The following is an 18641-nucleotide window of genomic DNA, read 5'->3' on the forward strand; positions in this document are numbered from 1 at the left end:
CAGGGTGCCAGGGTTGGAGATGGGCTCGGGGGTAAGGTCCGGCTCTGGGCACAGGGTGCCAGGGTTGGAGATGGGTTCGGGGATAGGGTGCAGCTCTGGGCACAGGGTGCTGAGGTTGGAGATGGGCTCGGGGGTAGGGTCCGGCTCTGGGCACAGGGTGCCGGGGTTGGAGATGGGCTCGGGGGTAGGGTCCAGCTCCGGGCACAGGGTGCCGGGGTTGGAGATGGGCTCGGGCTCGGGGGGCTCCATCGCCTCCACCACCAGCCTCTGGTACAGCTCCGGGAGCTGCTGCTCCTCCGCCGGGCTCTCCTGTGCCCAGTCTCCGTGCCCAGCGCTGCCCACCACCAGCTTGTCCCCGGGTATGGGGGGCTCGGGGGGAGCCACCGAGGTTTCCTCCACCGGGCTCGGTTCGGGCTCCTCGAAGCCGCAGGGCAGGAAGGGGCTGGAGGGAGCGCTCAGCTCCGCCTGCGGGGGGACAGGGAATGAATCCCGGCACGGATCTGCCGGGGCTCGCTCCCCACAGCCGCTCATCCCGCCGGGAACGGGAGATCTCGGCATTCTTCTGGGATTTAATTCGCCCAGCACATCCTCCAGTCTCCTCCAGCGGAGATTATCCGCTGCCAGAGATTGCTGGATTTGCTGCTTTAGGAGATTACTGGCTCGCATGGCTCCAATTGCTTCTTTTTAATGAAGGTTGTGGGATTAGAAGGAAAAACCTCTCTAATTTACCTTGGTAGCTGCTAAGCTCTTGGCCCACGTGGCGTTGGCAGGGTCGGGAATGGCTTTGCTCTGCCACTCTGGCAGGAGGAGGGACAGGAGCCACTGGAACCTGCAGGGGGGATAAATGCAATTGAAAACGTGAATGGTGGTACCTGCAGCACCCTTGTGCTCCTTGGTGTGGAATGAACCCAGGTGTGATCGTGGATCTGCCCTCAGAGGGACCTGCAGAGCTCTTGGCTGGGTGGGGATAATTCCCAGGGGTTGCTCCCCTTCAGTTTGGTTTCAAGATCTTGTTAAAAATTCACAATATCTATGGACTACGAGTGTATTTTAAGCTTAGAGCCTTGTTTTATTATCGTGTTTTTACATATACTCTGAAAACTTCATTTTGAACAATCCTCAATGTTCCATACTCATGAAGGGGCGTGATCATCCTGTAGGACAAGGGGAAATGGTTTTAAACTATTTTTAAACTAAAAGAGGGTTGATTTAGATTAGATGGGAGTGAAGATTTTTAAAATGCACTGGCACAGGGTGCCCAGATCTGCTGGATCTCTGGCAGTGCCCAAGGCCAGGTTGGACACTGGGGCCGGGAGCTCCTGGGACAGCAGGAGGTGTCCCTGCCATGGCAGGGGTGGCACTGGGTGGGATTTAAGATCTCTTTCAACCCAAACCATTGTGGGATTTAATCCCTCCTGATAACCATCCCGGTTTTGCTGGGACACAGCTGATGGATCCACTCACAATCTCCTTGCTGGAGGCACAGAACAAAGGCAGGCTGAGAGGACGAAGAAGCTGCAGATGATCACCAGAGTCACCCAGCCCCCAGCACCTGGAATGCAGAGCAGCCACCATTCAGCTCCATCAAAAAGATGAAAAAAACCCCAATCTTTCTGTGCTCCGTGACTAAACCACCCTTCACCAAAGAGGAAACATCCCAGCACAGCTTAAAGGCAAAGAAAAAGATTCCACATCCTAAACCCGGCTGAAACTGCAAATCTTCGGCACCAAGAGATCTTCAGAACGCTTGGAGAGCTCCAGTGACTGCAGAGGAGCAGGAAAAGCATTCCCAGAGTGTGGGGAAGGGGATCCAAGGGCAAAGACCTCCCTGGCACCTCCTCCTTACTCTCCAGGCAGACGCTGTCGCTGTTGCCCCGGGGCCCCTCCCCGGCCGCTGTCGCCGCTGTCATCCAGAGCTCGTGGTGCTGGCCGGGCTCCAGGTGAGGGAGGTGCAGCGAGCGAGGAGCGATCCCGGCAGGAACGGCTGCGGGAGAACGGGAATGGGAACAACGGAGAGCCTGGCACGGGAGCTCACTGCCCACGGCTGCGAGGAGCGATCCCGGCAGGAACGGCTGTGGGAAAATGGGAATGGGAACAACGGAGAGCCTGGCACGGGAGCTCACTGCCCGCGGCTGCGAGGAGCGATCCCGGCAGGAACGGCTGCAGGAAAATGGGAATGGGAACAAGGGAGAGCCTGGCACGGGATCTCACTGCCCGCGGCTGCGAGGAGCGATCCCGGCAGGAACGGCTGTGGGAGAACGGGAATGGCAACGGAGAGCCTGGCACGGGATCTCACTGCCCGCGGCTGCGAGGAGCGATCCCGGCAGGAACGGCTGCGGGAGAACGGGAATGGGAAATGGGAACAAGGGAGAGCCTGGCACGGGATCTCACTGCCCACAGCTGGAACTGGCTCCGAATAAAGGTAGGAAGCGGGGGAGGAGGAATGAGGAAAGAGAAAAGGGAGAAGAATAAGAGGAAAAAGGAGGAGGAAGAAGAAGCAGACAAAGAGATTTAAGGAATACGAAAGGAAGATGAGTGAGAGCAAAAAAAGGAAGACAAGAGGAGGAACAAGAAGAAGAGGAATAGAGAAAAAGAAAAGGAAGAATAAGAGAAAAAAGGAGAGGAGGAGGAATAAGGAAAAAGAAAAGGGAGAAGAATAAGGAAAAAGGAGGAGGAAAAAGAAGAGAAAGAGGATTAAGGAAAAGGAAAGGAAGATGAGTAAGAGCAAAAAAAGGAAGAAAAATAAGAGGAGGAATAGGAAGAAGAGGAGGAGGAATAAGGAAAAGGAAGAAGAATAAGAGAAAAAAGAGTAAGATGAATACAAGGAGGAATAGGAAGAAGAAGAAAGAAGAATAAGAAGAGGAATAGGAGAAGGAGGAGGAAGAAAAATAAGAAGATGAGAAGATGAGGAAGATAAAGACGAAAAATATGAAGAGGAAGAAGAAGAGGAGGAAGAAGAGGAGGAGGGAGAAGAAGCAGGGATAAATCTGATGGTTTCTGACTGGAAGTGACTTAGAGTGCTGCCACTGGAGAGCTTCAGCAATGTCAGGGGAGCAGGGGAAGCGTTTCCAGCCCCAGGCACCCACCATGGACCTCGGGCTGGCCCTGCCCATCCCTCCTGTGCAGGTAGATGTGGTAGCCAGTGATGCAGCCCCTCTGCTGGGGGGCTGGGATCTCCTCCCAGGAAACCAGGACGCCGCTGGCCCAGGGGGTTGCGAACATCTGGGGCCCAGCTGATGGGGCTGCAAGACACGGGGCTGCTGTTAGAGCTGAGCTTAAAACGCCTTTCAGACACCTGGACAACATTCCTGGGGTTTACCTTGTGCCGTGGAGTTTCCCCTGACTGAAGCTGCCTGCCCAGCTCTGCCCTGATAAAGTGCAGACACGTGGATCTGGTAGCAGACGTTATCTCTGATGTGCTCTGGAGGGAGAAATCACAGCTGCAGAGTTGCCTGTTCAAGGATTTGCAGCCAGGGCAGAAATATTGCAGCAGCTGCTTAAATCTGAGATAAATCTCTTGATTATTGATAGATCTTTCATAAAGAAGGGAAAGAAATTTGCTCTGATCTACTGAGCCTGGCTAGCAGAGCCTTACTGGGATTTAAACTGAAAATTGATGGCTTCCCACTGCCAGGGGAAAGGGATAAATGGGATATTGGGATGGAATTGTTCCCTGGGAGGGTGGGCAGGCCCACAGAGAAGCTGGAAGTGATTTTAGTAAAAAATATAGAAATAGATAGAAAATATATAGGATATATAGAAATATATAGAAATATAGAATCCCAGACTGGGAAGGACCTTAAATCCCATCCACTGCCACGGCAGGACCACTTCCCACCATCCCAAACTGCTCCCAGCCTCATCCAGCCTGGCCTTGGAGCTCAGATTCCCACCTGACTTGTTGCCAAGAATATTTTCCAGCCAAGCAGGTGCCGTGGCCAGCGGGGGGTGGCATTTACCTGCTATGACAGTGGACAGCCGGGACGGGGGCAGCTTCAGCCAGCCCTGCTGGGGCTGCGGGCGAGGCTCCCTCCGGGGCTCTGCCCACTCCACCACGTAGCCCCCGACGGGCAGGGCGGCTCCAGCCGGGGGGCTCCAGCTCACCAGGATGCTGCTGTTCCCCAGGCCCACGGCACAGACCCGCTGGGGAGGGGGCAGATCTTGCAGGGGAGAACAAAAGCCGCCGTCAGCACGAGGTTCTGGCAGCCTCCGTCAAACCCGGGGCCTTTGGTGCCTGGGCTTTGCTGGGTCTCCCCTCCACGTTGGCACCGTGGGAAGGGTAAAAGTGAGTTGTAATTGAAGAGGAGGTGCTGGTGGGAAGGGTGAGGGATTGCTGGCAGGAACGGTGACATTCCTGGCTTTTCTCATGGGTGTGACACCCACAGCTCGGCCCTGGCACGCCCCAACGCCCTGCCCCGATGGAAGCACGAGGATGTGGAGCTGCTGCCGAGATTCCAGGGGACATCCCAAGGACTGGAACCCCTCCGGCTGGGAGAGCTGGGGCTGCTCACCTGCAGGAACCACAGGGACGAGCAGATCTGGAGCTCCCTGCAGGTGGAGGGACCACAACACCTGAGGGGTGTGGCACGGAGCAGAGCCCTGCTGGCGGGGATGCCAGCCCGAGGAGCCTTACCTGGGCTGCCCAGGTGGGTCAGCACGGCCGCGGGCACCGAGCTGCCCCGCGGGTTCTGGGCCGTCACCGTCACCCTGTGGGCCGCCCTGGGGGTGACCCTGGAGAAGCTGGTCTGGGTGGTCCGGTGGGATTGTGCCGGCAGCTTCCCCTGCCCCAGGGCTTCCAAGGTCACGGTGTAGCCCAGGATTCTCCCTCCTGCCTCCGACCTGCTCGGAGCCTGCGGGGGAAATCACCAGCTTTGGACAAGGTGCTGCCAGCTGGGAATGCTGGGGAGGGAGTGGGGATGAGGGATGGAGGGCACGGGGAATGGCTTTACATGGACACACGGCAGGGTTACATGGGATTTTGGGAAGGAATTCCTCCCTGGCAGGGTGGGCAGCCCTGGCACAGGTGCCCAGAGCAGCTGGGGCTGCCCCTGGATCCCTGGCAGTGCCCAAGGCCAGGCTGGACAGGGCTGGGAGCTCCTGGGACAGGGGGAGGTGACCCTGCCATGGCAGGGGTGGGATGGGATTTAAGGTTCATCCCAACCCAAGCCATTCCAGGATTTATTTTTCCCACCCAGTTCCAGTTTTGCTGTGAGATGCTGACTGCTCCAGCAGCACAGCTGGGGACACTGAAACCCTTCCTGCCCTGAGGCTGAATTCAAACTTCTTTTTTTTTCACTGAAAGCCACACTTTTCACAAGGGAGGGAAAAAAAGGATGATCAATGGCTCAGCTGGATTTGTCAAAATGAGCAGGTTTTGCTTGGGAGGAAAACCTTGGATTTTACTTAAAGCCACCATAAAGAATTATTTAAATTGAACACTCAGAACACACATCTCTGACAGTCTGTGGAGCACCACAGACCTGGTGCCTGCAGTTGTACTCTCAGTTTCCTGATGTTTCTGTGACATTAATTCATTTGTTTTGCCTGATTTTTGGCATAATGAAACAAAGCACAAAGCACAAACCAAAACGTTTGCAGTGCTTTGGCAGCAGCTCAGGACTGAGGCAGCACTAGAAACCTGCTGAAATTAAATGTTCAACCCTTTTTCTGGGTGTTTGTCTGAGAACAGGAGCACACCCTTGGCAGGAAGTGGTCCTGAGTGTCAGCCTGGCTTGGGAGCTGCTGTGAAACTTCTACAGGCAGTTTATTACCCTGTTTTATGAATGATGCTGCAGGAAGTCGCTCCTGATAAAGAAAGTGCTGCAAGATAAAGGTCTGAAAGCTGAAGCCACAACGTCTGGGGTCACAAAATCTCATGAGAATTTCTGCTTTCACTTGCAGCATAGTGCTTGTTGGTGTATGGGGGGAACACAGTGATTTTTTTTTTTTTTTTTACCCAGCTCTGGTGGGTTTTAAACCAAATTCTGTGTGGAATGCTCCCTGTGGGGTCTCCCTGCTGTCAGCTGGGGAACCTGGAGAGGCTTGTGATAAAGGGAGGGAGGGACAGGACCCAGGGAGTGGCTCCCACTGCCAGAGGGCAGGGATGGATGGGAGATTGGGAATTGGGAATTGTTCCCTGGCAGGGCGGACAGGGCTGGGATGGAATTCCCAGAGCAGCTGGGGCTGCCCTGGATCCCTGGCAGTGCCCAAGGCCAGGCTGGAGCAGCCAGGGACAGTGGGAGGTGTCCCTGCCATGGAATGTGATGACATTTGGGATCCCTCCCAATCCAAATAATTCTGGCATTCCATGAAACTGCAGGTAGGAAAATGCTGACGGATCTCCTCCCTTGGTCTGTGTCCCTGTCCCTGGGAACTGGTGAAAGCTTTGTGCTCTGCCAGGGTTCAGTCCTTCCCTGCCATCCTAAAAATCTCATTTCTCCTCTCACCTGGCTCTGGTTTCATTTCCCCTCTCACCTGGCTGGGTTTTGCTGCCTCTGCGGGGCTACCCTGGGTTACAAGATGTGGCTGGGAGTGTGTATCCTATTTCCATCTGTCAGAGCTGGGGCAGTTATCTCCTGTGATTTGGGCAGTTTTCTTTATCTCTGCCACAGCCAATCCTCCCTCCAGGAGATCTCTGCTGTTCATGGGCCATTCATTATTAATTATCTTCTGTTCATGGGCCATTAATTATTAATTATCTTCTGTTCGTGGCTACTGGGTGTCTCTGCATGGCTGAGAAAATTCCAGCATCCCACTGGGAAATGTTCTGCACAGGGGAGGAGCAAAAAATTCCTACCTGGATATAATCTGAGATTTTGGGACACCAGAACAGCCTTTGCCCCCTGCATTCCCAGAGGAGCAGCTTCCTTCCCCCTGCATTCCCAGAGGAGCAGCTTCCTTCCCCCTGCATTCCCAGAGGAGCAGCTTCCTTCCCCCTGCATTCCCAGAGGAGCAGCTTCCTTCCCCCTGCATTCCCAGAGGAGCAGCTTCCTTCCCCCTGCATTCCCAGAGGAGCAGCTTCCTTCCCCCTGCATTCCCAGAGGAGCAGCTTCCTTCCCCTGCATTCCCAGAGGAGCCCAGGCCCATCTCCCCCAGCCCTGGAGCTCCAAGGAAAACTCCCCCCTTGTGCAGATCCTGCTCCAGCAGAAGCACAGCTGGCACTGCAGGAGGGCTGAGCCCCCCTGGGATGGGGCTGAGCCACTCCCTGACCCACAGGGGACAGGGCTGCTCTGACCCTGACACTGGTTTGTTTTCTTTTTTGTACTTTTGCATTTGTATTTTTAATTTCCCTGTCAAAGAACTGTTATTCCTGCTCCCATATCTTTGCCTGAGAGACCCTTAATTTCAAAATTATAACAATTCAGAGGGAAGGGGTTTGCATTTTCCATTTCAGGGGAGGCTCCTGCCCTCCTCAGCAGACACCTGGCTGTTCAGACCAGGATTTGATGGGGTTTCACTGAACTCACCTTCCAGAAAAAGGAGAGGTTCTGGTGCCCAGAGTCCAGCTCCTGCTGCCGGTACCAGACATCCAGGGTCACTCTTGGCACTGGTGGGAAGGAAAAGCAGAGCAGGCCAATGGCTGAGGAGGTAAAAACCCCTGAGAAAACTCAAATTTAATCTTTTAAATGCCCCTGACATGCTGCAGGGTGGGATGACCCAGGTTTGCTGGGGATTTGGGAGGAGAACAAGCCGTAAACCCAAGCAGAGGAGTTTGGATCTGCTGGTGGCTTTGTCCTGACCTCAGTAATCTGGGTGGCTGCCAAGGGAGCCCACACATCAAAGCCCAGCATTAGCTCCTGTCTTTGCATAAATTGGAGGCTTATGAAGGTCCTTGGGCTTGGCTCCATCCATCCTAGGACAACAGGCAGCCTCGGATCAGGGCGTGTGGGGGATGTGTGGGATCTTCCTGTCTGATAAATGCCCTTAACAGCTTGCCTGAGGCAGCTTAAACCCCGTTCCTTCCACAGTTCTGACTGGAAGCTCTTGGTATTTTGAAGAAACCTCCCAAAATGACATTAACAGGAAGATCTGGCTGGTGGATGAGCTCCCAAAGCCCAGACTCGGAGACGAGTGGGTAAGGACAGCTGAGATGACAGAGGATGCCAGAGCTTTGCTCCTCAAGGACCCTGAGCAGCACAAACTCATCCATTCTAATGCCAATTGTTACTAGCTGGAGCAGGGGCAGCTGATGAACAGCCAGGGCTGTAGCACAGGCACAAACCCCTCCAGGTCAGCATGTTTGTCCTGCAGTGACTGCAGAGAGTGACTGGAACAGAAACAAGAAGCAGGAGCAGCAGCAGAAACAAAACCAGAGCATTGACTGCGAGCTCAGAGCAGGAAAATCTGAATATTGGATTGCACCTGCTGCTCTCCAGCCTGGATCTGAAAGCCTGTGCACCACGTCAACGAGGTTTTTGGCAGTTTGCACAAAAAGGAGCAGGAACAGGAATTTCTCCTTGGAAAGGTTTAATTCTGGGCTTGCAGGGAGACAACTTGTGGAGAAGTTCAGCTCCTGCAACACAGAGCGGTGAGGATGCACCCGGAGCTGCTTGTCTGCAGCCTCCCCTTGCTGTGACCCACTCTGAGGGCACAAAGATCAGCTAAAAACCCCACGGGCAGGGTGGGGGTGACAGCCACAAACTCGGGGTGCAGCGAGAAGGGGAGAAAACTGTTGAGAGGAAGGTGGGGGAGGCAGGGAAGAGTTCACACCTCCCGAATCAATCAATACCTCTCATAGAAACTGCTGCTGTCACGGGGCAGAGGGGAAATGGGTGAGTCAGAGCAGCACCAGCCCCATGGGCTGGCAGCAATTCACAAAAAAGAGCAGCCAAAGCCAACAGGAGAGCAGGGAATCACAGAATTATAAGGGTTGCGTGGCACCCCAAAGATCATCTCATTCCAGCCCCCAAATCCTTCACCTGTTCTCAGGCAGCTGTTTTGCTTCACCGTTTGCTCATTTAAAAAACCCAATTTTCTTACAGAAACTTCTCCCTCTCGGCTCCAGGTGTGGATGTGGAGTTTGCCCAGAGCAGCCCAGCAGCAGTTTGGGCTCCTGAGCTGGAGTTTGCCGTGGCTCAGAGCCCTGGGCTGGCTTTAGGGCAGGCAGTTCTGTACCTGCTGCTGGGGTGCTGCCCTGGCTGCTGCTCCAGTCGCTCCAGAGCCCACGGCCGGGCAGGATCCTGCAGCTCAGCTGGAACTCGTAGGCTGTGTCAGGCTCCAGCCCCTGCAGATGATATTTCTCCCTGCTGAAGCTCTCGACCTTCAGTGGGGATGAAGAAATTGGTGTTACGCTCCCAAGGAAACAAGGGCTGCAGGCAGCGAGGGGCTGAGTTACAAATTCACACACAGATTTAAAAACAGCAGAGAAACCCTGAGCTGAGGCAGCTCCAGAAACTCAAAGGAATCATCAGGCCCGCAGGGCTTCATCTGAAAAATCCCTCATGGCAAAATCTCTGTTTGGGTGATGTGCTCAGCTCCCAGCAAAATGTTCTTTTTGCCACTTACAGTAAAAACTTCATGGAATATCAAATGTTTGGGTTGGGAGGGAGCTTAAATCCCACCCAGTGCCACCCCTACCATAGCAGGGACACCTCCCACTGTCCCAGGCTGCTCCAAACCCTGTCCAGCCTGGCCTGGGCACTGCCAGGGATCCAGGGGCAGCCCCAGCTGCTCTGGGAATTCCACCCCACCCTCCCAGCCAGGAATTCCTTCCCAATATCCCATCTAAATTTACCTTTTTTCAGCTCCCAGCCATTCCCTGTGTCCTGTTCCCCGATCCCTTGTCCCCAGCCCCTCTCCAGCTCTCCTGGAGCCCCTCCAGGCCCTGCCAGGGGCTCTGAGCTCTCCCCAGAGCTTTTTCCTCCCCAGCAGCTCCCTGAATCCCTGAATCCCAGAGGGATTACCGTGCTCCAGCCGTGCCTGCCGAGGGGACGGAACCTCAGCCTGTAGTGCTGTGCTGGTGCCTCATCCTGCCACCGAATGGTGCAGTTGGTGGCAGAGGAATCATCAAATTCCACCGAGAATTCGGGAGGGTGTGGCTTCACTGGCACCAAAACAGAAACAAACAGGGCTCAGAGGTTAGGTGGAAAATAGGATTATTGCTGTAGGCTGGTGGATGATTTATCCAAGAGGTTTAATGTTTTTTTTTCCAAGAGATCCTGAATATTTTCAGGTGTCCCCAAGGAGAGGTGCTTTACCTATGTCTATCAGCATGAAGGTGAGTGGCTGGGAAGAGGCATTTCCCAATGGATTGGAGGCAGAAACCACCACGGTGTAATTGGAGTCAAAATCCAACTTGCTCAGAGCCCCGGAGCCAAAATCCTCACTGGGAGTTTCTTCTGGAAAGGAAAAGGCATCGGTCCCGTTGGAGAGCCTGGAGCAGGAGGAAAGGTTTGGTTGGATTTTCTGAGAAGAAAGGTGAGCCCTGGGGCTGGGGACAGGCTCAGTGCTGGGGGTGTGGGGTCTGGGGAGTCACCCCAGGACGTGGGGACAGGGTGAGCCCTGTGGGGACAGGGTTCCCTTTCCAAAGGGATGGACTGGCACAGCCTCTTCACTGAACCCTGAGGAAGCTGTAGGCGGGATGAGAAAGCTGCTGCAGGGGATAATTAGGCACTAATTGTATTTACACTTACTCTATCTCGTAGGCAGTGTGGAGGTAGGTGAGCCTGCCTTTGTGCCAGCTGCAGGTGGCATGTCCCCGTGTCCCCTTCTGGATGCAGGACACGTTCCTGGGCTCGTCTGGAGGATCTGAAACAGAAATTCCTGTCAGTCCCAACATCCCGGCCTGGTTTGGGTTGGACCTTTCAGGTCCTTCAGTCCATCATCTCCAGCCAGGCCAGGCTGCCCGGCCAGCCTGGCCCCAGTGGCTCTTCCCCAGACGTGTGGGTCAGGCACATTTTAGGGGATGCTGGGCAGGGAGGGTGTTGTTTGCTCTGGGCAGGAAGGTTTATTGAGCCTCTCTCCCTTCAGGAATAACAGAGCTGCACAATTCCAGCCAGGAATATTCCCAGTGGGAAGAAGACAGCAGCAATCCTGGCCGAAGCCACCCCCTGGCAGTGCCTAGCTTCCCTCTCCCGCAGGAGGAGCAATGAAGAACTTGGAGCAGTGATTAAACAGGGAATTTCCTTACTTCCACAGTGGATATCGATTCCACAGACGATGTTTTTCTTGTCCCCACAGATGCACTTGCAGATGAAGTTGTGCCTGCCGTGGGTGGTGACCAGGAAGGTTTTGCTCACCGAGCCTCCCCGGGCTCGCACTTGCTCGGAGCTGTTGAGGAAGATCGCTGCCCAGCAGCAGCCCCGGGGGGCTGTCAGCTGGCAGGACAGGGTGATGCTGGTGCCACCAGGGATGGCACAGCAGGGGCTGGCGGTCACTCTCCCCTTGGCACAGACCTGTGCGGCTCCGCGGGCGGCTCTGCTGGCGCTCACCACCCCCTTCCTGCAGGGTCCTGCAAGGGAAGGGCAAAACAGCCTCGGGCAGGAGCCCCCACCTGCTCCAGGACAGCAGCCAGAGCCTCCCCCGAGGTGTGGTGGAGAAATTCTCGTGGGACCGGTCTGGGATCAGTGGCCGCAGGATGGTTCCCAGTCCCCAAAAACGCAGAGAGCCCCAGGTAAAAACTGCCAGGACACTCCCCTGGGGGTTGGAAAAGTGCCTGTGGCAGGAGGTGCAGGAAGCACCTGGAGCTGCTGCAGGGCTGGAGCCCCTCTGGAGCCAGGCTGGGAGAGCTGGGGGGGCTCCCTGGAGAGGAGAAGGATCCAGGGAGAGCTCAGAGCCCCTGGGAATGTTCCCCTGGAGAGGAGAAGGATCCAGGGAGAGCTCAGAGCCCCTGGGAATGTTCCCCTGGAGAGGAGAAGGATCCAGGGAGAGCTCAGAGCCCCTGGGAATGTTCCCCTGGAGAGGAGAAGGATCCAGGAGAGCTCAGAGCCCCTGGGAATGTTCCCCTGGAGAGGAGAAGGATCCAGGGAGAGCTCAGAGCCCCTGGGAATGTTCCCCTGGAGAGGAGAAGGATCCAGGGAGAGCTCAGAGCCCCTGGGAATGTTCCCCTGGAGAGGAGAAGGATCCAGGGAGAGCTCAGAGCCCCTGGGAATGTTCCCCTGGAGAGGAGAGGGATCCAGGGAGAGCTCAGAGCCCCTGGGAATGTTCCCCTGGAGAGGAGAAGGATCCAGGGAGAGCTCAGAGCCCCTGGCAGGGCCTGGAGGGGCTCCAGGAGAGCTGGAGAGGGACTGGGGACAAGGATGGAGGGACAGGACACAGGGAATGGCTTCACTGCCAGAGGGCAGGGATGGATGGGACATTGGGAATTGGGAATTGTTCCCTGGGATGGAATTCCCAGAGCAGCTGGGGCTGCCCCTGGATCCCTGGCAGTGCCCAAGGCCAGGCTGGAGGGTTTGGAGCAGGCTGGGACAGTGGGAGGTGTCCCTGCCACAGCAGGGGTGGCACTGGGTGGGCTTTGAGGTCCTTCCAGCCCAAACCCAAATTCTGGGATTCTGTGACTTTCCCAAGTTCATGAGCTCTGCCTGTCCCGCTGCCTTTTGTCACCAAACCAACAGCTCTACCTTGAACTGAAAGCCAAACAAACTCCCCGCATCACTTATTAACTCCAGAAATGGAGATGTTCCCTGGCACTCGGAGTAGAAGCTGGAAAAACCCCACCCTAATTAGGCTGAGTGCTTAATCTGAGAGATAATTGCTGTGTAGGAAGAAGCCTCTCTTACCTGCTGTGAGGTGCAGCACCAACCAAAGCGCTGAGGGCACGATCCATGGAAATGGCATTTTGCTGCCTGCAGAGAGAGGAATTCCTGTTACCAGCTCCTAAAAAGTGGGGATAGTATGTACAGATCTTTGTGGTTTTCTATTTTTTTTTTTTCCTGCTTTACTACTTTCTACTCTGCTTTTTCAGAAAAATCCCAAATTTCGCTCATTTTGTGAGACCTTTCTAATGGACATTCCCTGGTTTGGTTAAAATCCAGGGTCTGTGGCCTTCAGCCTCGCAGCAGTGCCTCAGCTCAGCCGGGACCTCTTCATGTGGTGCCTTCTGTAGGTGATTCGTAAGTGCCAGGATGAGCAATCTCAGCAGCTTCTTCAGGGAAATGCTCAGCCTTCCACTAAGCCTGGGGGCTGTGTCAACAGCCTGCAAACAGCAGCTGCTGACAGCAAAGTGCCCGAAATACCCGAGAAAACAGCCCAAAACCAGCCCTAAACCCAGCCCCAAACCCGCCCCAAAACCAGCCCCAGAAACAGCCCAAAAACAGCCCCAAAAACAGCCCCAAAACAGCCCTAAACCCAGCCCCAAAACAGCCTCAAAACCAGCCCCAAACCCAGCCCCAGAAACAGCCCAAAAACAGCCCAAAACCAGCCCCAAAACAGCCCCAAAACAGCCCCAAAACCAGCCCCCAAAACAGCCCCAAATCCAGCCCCAAACCCACCCCCAAAACAGCCTCAAAACCAGCCCCAAAACAGCTCCAAACCCAGCCCCAGAAACATCCCCAAACCAGCCCAAAAACAGCCCCAAAACCAGCCACCAAAATAGCCCCAGAAACAGCTCCAAACCCAGCCCCAAAAACAGCCCCAAAACCAGCCCCACACCAGCCCTAAAAACAGCCCCAAAACCAGCCCCAAACCAGTTACAAAAACAGCCCCAAAAACACCCAGCCCCAGAAACAGCCCCAAACCCAGGCCCCAAACCAGCCCCAAAAACAACCCCAAACCCAGCCCCAAATCCAGCCCCAAAACAGCCTCAAAGCAGCCCCAAAAATAGCCCCAAACCAACCCCAGAAACAGCCCCAAAAACAGCCCCAAACCCAGCTCCAAACTCAGCCCCAAGTCCAGCCCCAAACCAGCCCCAAACCCAGCCCCAAACCAGCCCCAAACCCAGCTCCAAACCCACCCCAAACCCAGCCTGCTTCAAAGCCTTTGGTCAGAGGATGTGAACTGGGAATAAAGGATGAGAAACTGCTGAAGAACAGCTGCAGCTCAGAGCTGAGAAAAAGGGAAATTAATGAGAAATGAAGGGGAATTAATAGGGAGAAATTAATGGGAAACCCCCCCAGGTTGAACAGCAGGGAGGGAAATCAGCATTGCTGGTTGGGGGGTCCCGAAATACCCCACAGGACACAGAGGTGTCTGTGGGGTACCATCAGTTCATGCTCTTAGCCCCAAAATCTCCCCAGGGCCACAGGCCACCCTCTCTGCCACCCCGTGGCTGTGCCACAGGGACTCTGGCTGTCCCTCCAGCTCTGAGATGAAAGCAGCTGTGAAGCTCTGTGGGATTTATCTTTACAAAACCTATATTTAGGACTTTTCACGTCTCAAACTATCAGTAAGTTCCTGCTCTTTCTTGTTCCTTATGATAAATATAAATGTATTCACTTAGTTCTTATTTTCTTATGAGAAAGTTTTAAAATTTCCCAGCCTTTCTCAACTTCATGTCTATTTTCTAGGGCCTTTTTACACTTTCTAAATCTGGTACCTTTTTATATTCCTACAAAGCACTCAGAGCTGGCTTTCAACACCAATTCTCTCTAAAAAAACTCTTTTTTGCTTTCCAAGAACTGGCAGGAACAGCCAAGTGGTCAGCAGAGGAAAGAGGAACGTCTCGGTCATTTCAGGCAGAAAAAACCCGACTGTTGGTGCTCTCGGTCTCACACATCCCCACTTCCTGAGTTTTTTGGGAAGCTCTGTGAGGACAGTGGCACCCCAGGTCACCCCAAACCTCGGGGCTGTCCCACCCGAGCCGGGGGCTCTGCCCAAAAAGTGCCAGGAGCGGGGGATTGAATCAGAGCTCTGCTCAGGATGGGCCCTGGGCACTGCTCTGCTCGGGCTGCTCCATGCCAGCCTGCGGGGCAATTTTGGGATTGTGAGAATTCCTGGGCAGCAGCGACCCAGGGCAGGCATCTCCCGGGAAAACATGGATCCCGGGGCAGGAAAACCCCGGGACAAGGAAAATCCCAGGTAAGGAACATCCCAGAGCAAAGGAAATCCTGGGGCAAGGAAAATCCCAGGTAAGGAACATCCCAGAGCAAAGGAAATGCCAGGTAAGGAATATCCCAGAGCAAAGAAAATCCTGGGGTAAGGGAATTCCCAGGTAAGGAACATCGCAGGGCAAAGAAATTCCCAGGGCAAAGAAAATCCAAGGTAAGGAACATCCCAGGGCAAAGAAAATCCCAGGTAAGAAACATCCCAGGGCAAAGAAAATCCTGAGGCAAATGAAAATCCCAGGAAAGGAACATCCCAGAGTAAAGAAAATCCCAGGGCAAAGAAAATCCCAGGGCAAAGAAAATCTTGGGGTAAGGGAATTCCCAGATAAGGAACATCCCAGGGAAAGGAAAGGAAAGGAAAGGAAAGGAAAGGAAAGGAAAGGAAAGGAAAGGAAAGGAAAGGAAAGGAAAGGAAAGGAAAGGAAAGGAAAGGAAAGGAAAGGAAAGGAAAGGAAAGGAAAGGAAAGGAAAGGAAAGGAAAGGAAAGGAAAGGAAAGGGAAATCTAAAATAAAATGCAGCCCAGCCCACCTTGCCCAGAGCGAGGGGCTCGTCAGAGGCACGGCCACTCTCATTTTAGCTTCTCTGTAAGATGGTTTTTCGCTTTCTCTCATTTTTTCAGCGCCCCCACGGCCACATTTAACAGAGTTTGAAACGAATGATTGTCTTGCTATTGTTGTTCCTTCTCTTTTCAGGTCATCAAGGGCATAAATTCAGTTTTTCTGCCTGGCTGTGATCAGCTTTTCGTACACCTCAGGTATGTCAGAGGCAGCTCGAGAAATGAAGGGCCACAACATCTGCAGCCTCCAGGAATCCCCAATTTTACCTTTGAGCCTCCAGCTGCTTTTCCTCCCTCCCAAAACCAGGAACTACATCTGGGCTCCTTTCCAGAGCTGCCAATAATTATCATTAATTTGGGGGGGGCGGGGAGGTGGAAGCTGGGGCTGTTGATACCCCACAAAATCCCGAATATCAAAATCTCCTTTTTTACCTCTCCTTTCCCTTCTGCCTTCATCGGTTCCCGCGGCACTTCCCCGTTTCCAGAGCCCTCCCAGCTCGGCTCCAGCTCCGCAGCACGACTCGGCCGGCTCCGAGGCCGGGCAGCACCGGAGCTCCGTGGAATTCCAGTCCCCAATTCCCGGGAATGTTCGGTCCCGGAGCTCCGACGATGCTGATGGATGGCCCAGGTGATGGGTTTGTGTTCTGGTGACAGGCAGGAGGAAATCACCAGTCCACCACTTGCTTCCTTTTTACTTCTGTTTTTTTTTTTCTTCTTATTTCCTTTTCCTTCTCCTTTAAAAAGGTTTTTTAAAAAAGTTTTATTTTCTTTCCTTTATATATTTGTTTTCCACTTTTCTTTTTTCTTTCCTCCATTCTCTTTTTTTTTCGTATTTTTTCTTTTCCTTTGTCTTATTTTCATTTTTATTTTCTTTTTCTATTACTTTTTCTTTGTTCTTTTTATTTTTCTCCTTTTTCTTTGTCCTTTTTCTTTTCCTTCCCCCCCGCTTTTACTTTTTCCCTTTTTCTTTTTCCTTTTTTCTTTTCCCCCTTTTTATCTTTTTAATAATATTTTATCTTTTTAATAATCTTTTATCTTTTAAACAATATTTTATCTTTTAAACAATATTTTATCTTTTTAATAATATTTTTTATCATTTTTAAATCACAATTTTTATAATATTTAAAATATTTTTATAATATTTTTCTATTTTCCCCTTTCTTTTTTTATCTTTTTATTTTTTATCTTTCCCCCTTTCTTTTTCCTTTCCTGCTTTCCCCTCTCCCATAATTTTAAGCGCCCAACCCTGCGTGTTCCGACGATTCCTTCTTCACTGGCTCCTGGTGACCACAGAATTCCAGAAAAGCCAGGGAGGGACAGCGGGGACACCGGGCTGGGGACACTGGGGCACCCAGTGCCACCCTGCCCTCGCAGGGACACCTCCCACTGCCCCAGGAGCTCCAGCCCCAGTGCCCAGCCTGGCCTTGGGCACTGCCAGGGATCCAGGGGCAGCCCCAGCTGCTCTGGGAATTCCATCCCAGGGAACAATTCCCAGTTCCCAGTGTCCCACCCATCCCTGCCCTCTGGCAGTGAAGCCATTCCCTGTGTCCTGTCCCTCCCTGCCTTGTCCCCAGCCCCTCTCCAGCTCTCCTGGAGCCCCTCCAGGCCCTGCCAGGGGCTCTGAGCTCTCCCTGGATCCTTCTCCTCTCCAGGGGAACATTCCCAGGGGCTCTGAGCTCTCCCTGGATCCTTCTCCTCTCCAGGGGAACATTCCCAGGGGCTCTGAGCTCTCCCTGGATCCTTCTCCTCTCCAGGGGAACATTCCCAGGGGCTCTGAGCTCTCCCTGGATCCTTCTCCTCTCCAGGGGAACATTCCCAGGGGCTCTGAGCTCTCCCTGGATCCTTCTCCTCTCCAGGGGAACATTCCCAGGGGCTCTGAGCTCTCCTGGATCCTTCTCCTCTCCAGGGGAACATTCCCAGCTCTCCCAGCCTGGCTCCAGAGGGGCTCCAGCCCTGCAGCAGCTCCATAATTTCCTTTTTGTGTCCATCTCTGCTTTCTTGGCACCCGGACCATGGGAGTGTGGCCAGGCAGAGCTGAGCCCAGCTGCGGAGCAGAATGAGCCATCCCTGGAACCATCCCTGATCCATCCCTGATCCACCCCTGATCCATCCCTGATCCATCCCTGATCCATCCCTGGAACCATCCCTGGAACCATCCCTGATCCATCCCTGGAACCATCCCTGGAACCATCCCTGATCCATCCCTGGAACCATCCCTGGAACCATCCCTGATCCATCCCTGATCCATCCCTGATCCATCCTTGATCCATCCCTGAGCCACCCCTGGGCCACCCCTCCTGCCGGTGGCTTTCGGGTCCCCTCTGCAGCGGCTCCCTTTTCCCATCCCTGTGTGTGCCGGTGACTCTGTGGCTCTGCTGTCCCCGGCCTGGAAAATCCCATTTTTCTGCTCCCCCCGGGGCTGAGCCCAGCCGAGGGAGGTCCCACGGGAGAGTTTGGGTCCAGCAGTGCTACTCTGGCAATGCTGCACAGATCACATCGAGTCTGTGTCCTCCAGAGGATCAGCCCCTGGGCTTTTCTCTGTTCTTGTGGCAACATCAACTCCTCTCTGCTGAGGGCAGGCTTTGGGCAGCAGCAATCACAGGATCTCCCCCATTCATCCAGTCACCTCTGGAATTCATTTTCTGTTCACTGTGTGCAGCTCTGCTCCTTCATCCCAGCCCTGCTCCCACGGCTTTCCCCGTGCCATTCTCCTGGGATTTGCCCTGGGAAGGTGGCACTGGGGGCTGGCACTGATGGGGAGCCTGGTGAGACCCAACCACAGCCTCAGCTCTCACATCCTCTGCTCTGAAACAGGCTGGTTTCAGTCTGTGTCACTGAGCTCAGCCCCAGCAGGACTCCTCACCCCCCTCCCAAAACCCACAAAGGCTCGGGGGTGGGAGAGGCTCCCCCACATCCCATCCTTTTTCATGATTGTCCCCCAGTTTTGTTGTGAGGCCATCCCAGCTGCTGCTGGTTTTGCTCTGCCACGTTTTTGGGAGGGTTGTGCTGAGCCAGGCACTTCTCTGCAGCTTTGCACCAGCCTTGGTCACAATCTGGGCTTTGATCTCTGCTCTGTGTGCTCAGAAATCCCCCAAGGTCTGGGGTG

The 18641-nt window shown here is 54.0% G+C and overlaps 1 protein-coding gene across 1 annotated transcript; it reads right to left on the bottom strand.

The window, feature by feature from the left end:
• Positions 1-720: 720 nt before the first annotated feature.
• On the bottom strand, positions 721-15991 carry LOC110473252 (interleukin-12 receptor subunit beta-2). Its single transcript, XM_077785533.1, has 13 exons — positions 15931-15991; positions 11129-11449; positions 10632-10746; positions 10197-10372; positions 9903-10042; positions 9115-9259; positions 7467-7546; positions 4634-4850; positions 3960-4160; positions 3320-3421; positions 3087-3242; positions 1465-1552; positions 721-829 (listed from the first exon to the last, which is right to left on the bottom strand). Exons 1-13 carry the CDS (start codon positions 15989-15991, stop codon positions 721-723), a joined length of 1911 nt encoding a protein of 636 aa, XP_077641659.1.
• Positions 15992-18641: the final 2650 nt, after the last annotated feature.

Source organism: Lonchura striata, chromosome 9, assembly GCF_046129695.1.
Source record: "Lonchura striata isolate bLonStr1 chromosome 9, bLonStr1.mat, whole genome shotgun sequence".
Lineage (NCBI taxonomy): Eukaryota > Metazoa > Chordata > Aves > Passeriformes > Estrildidae > Lonchura > Lonchura striata.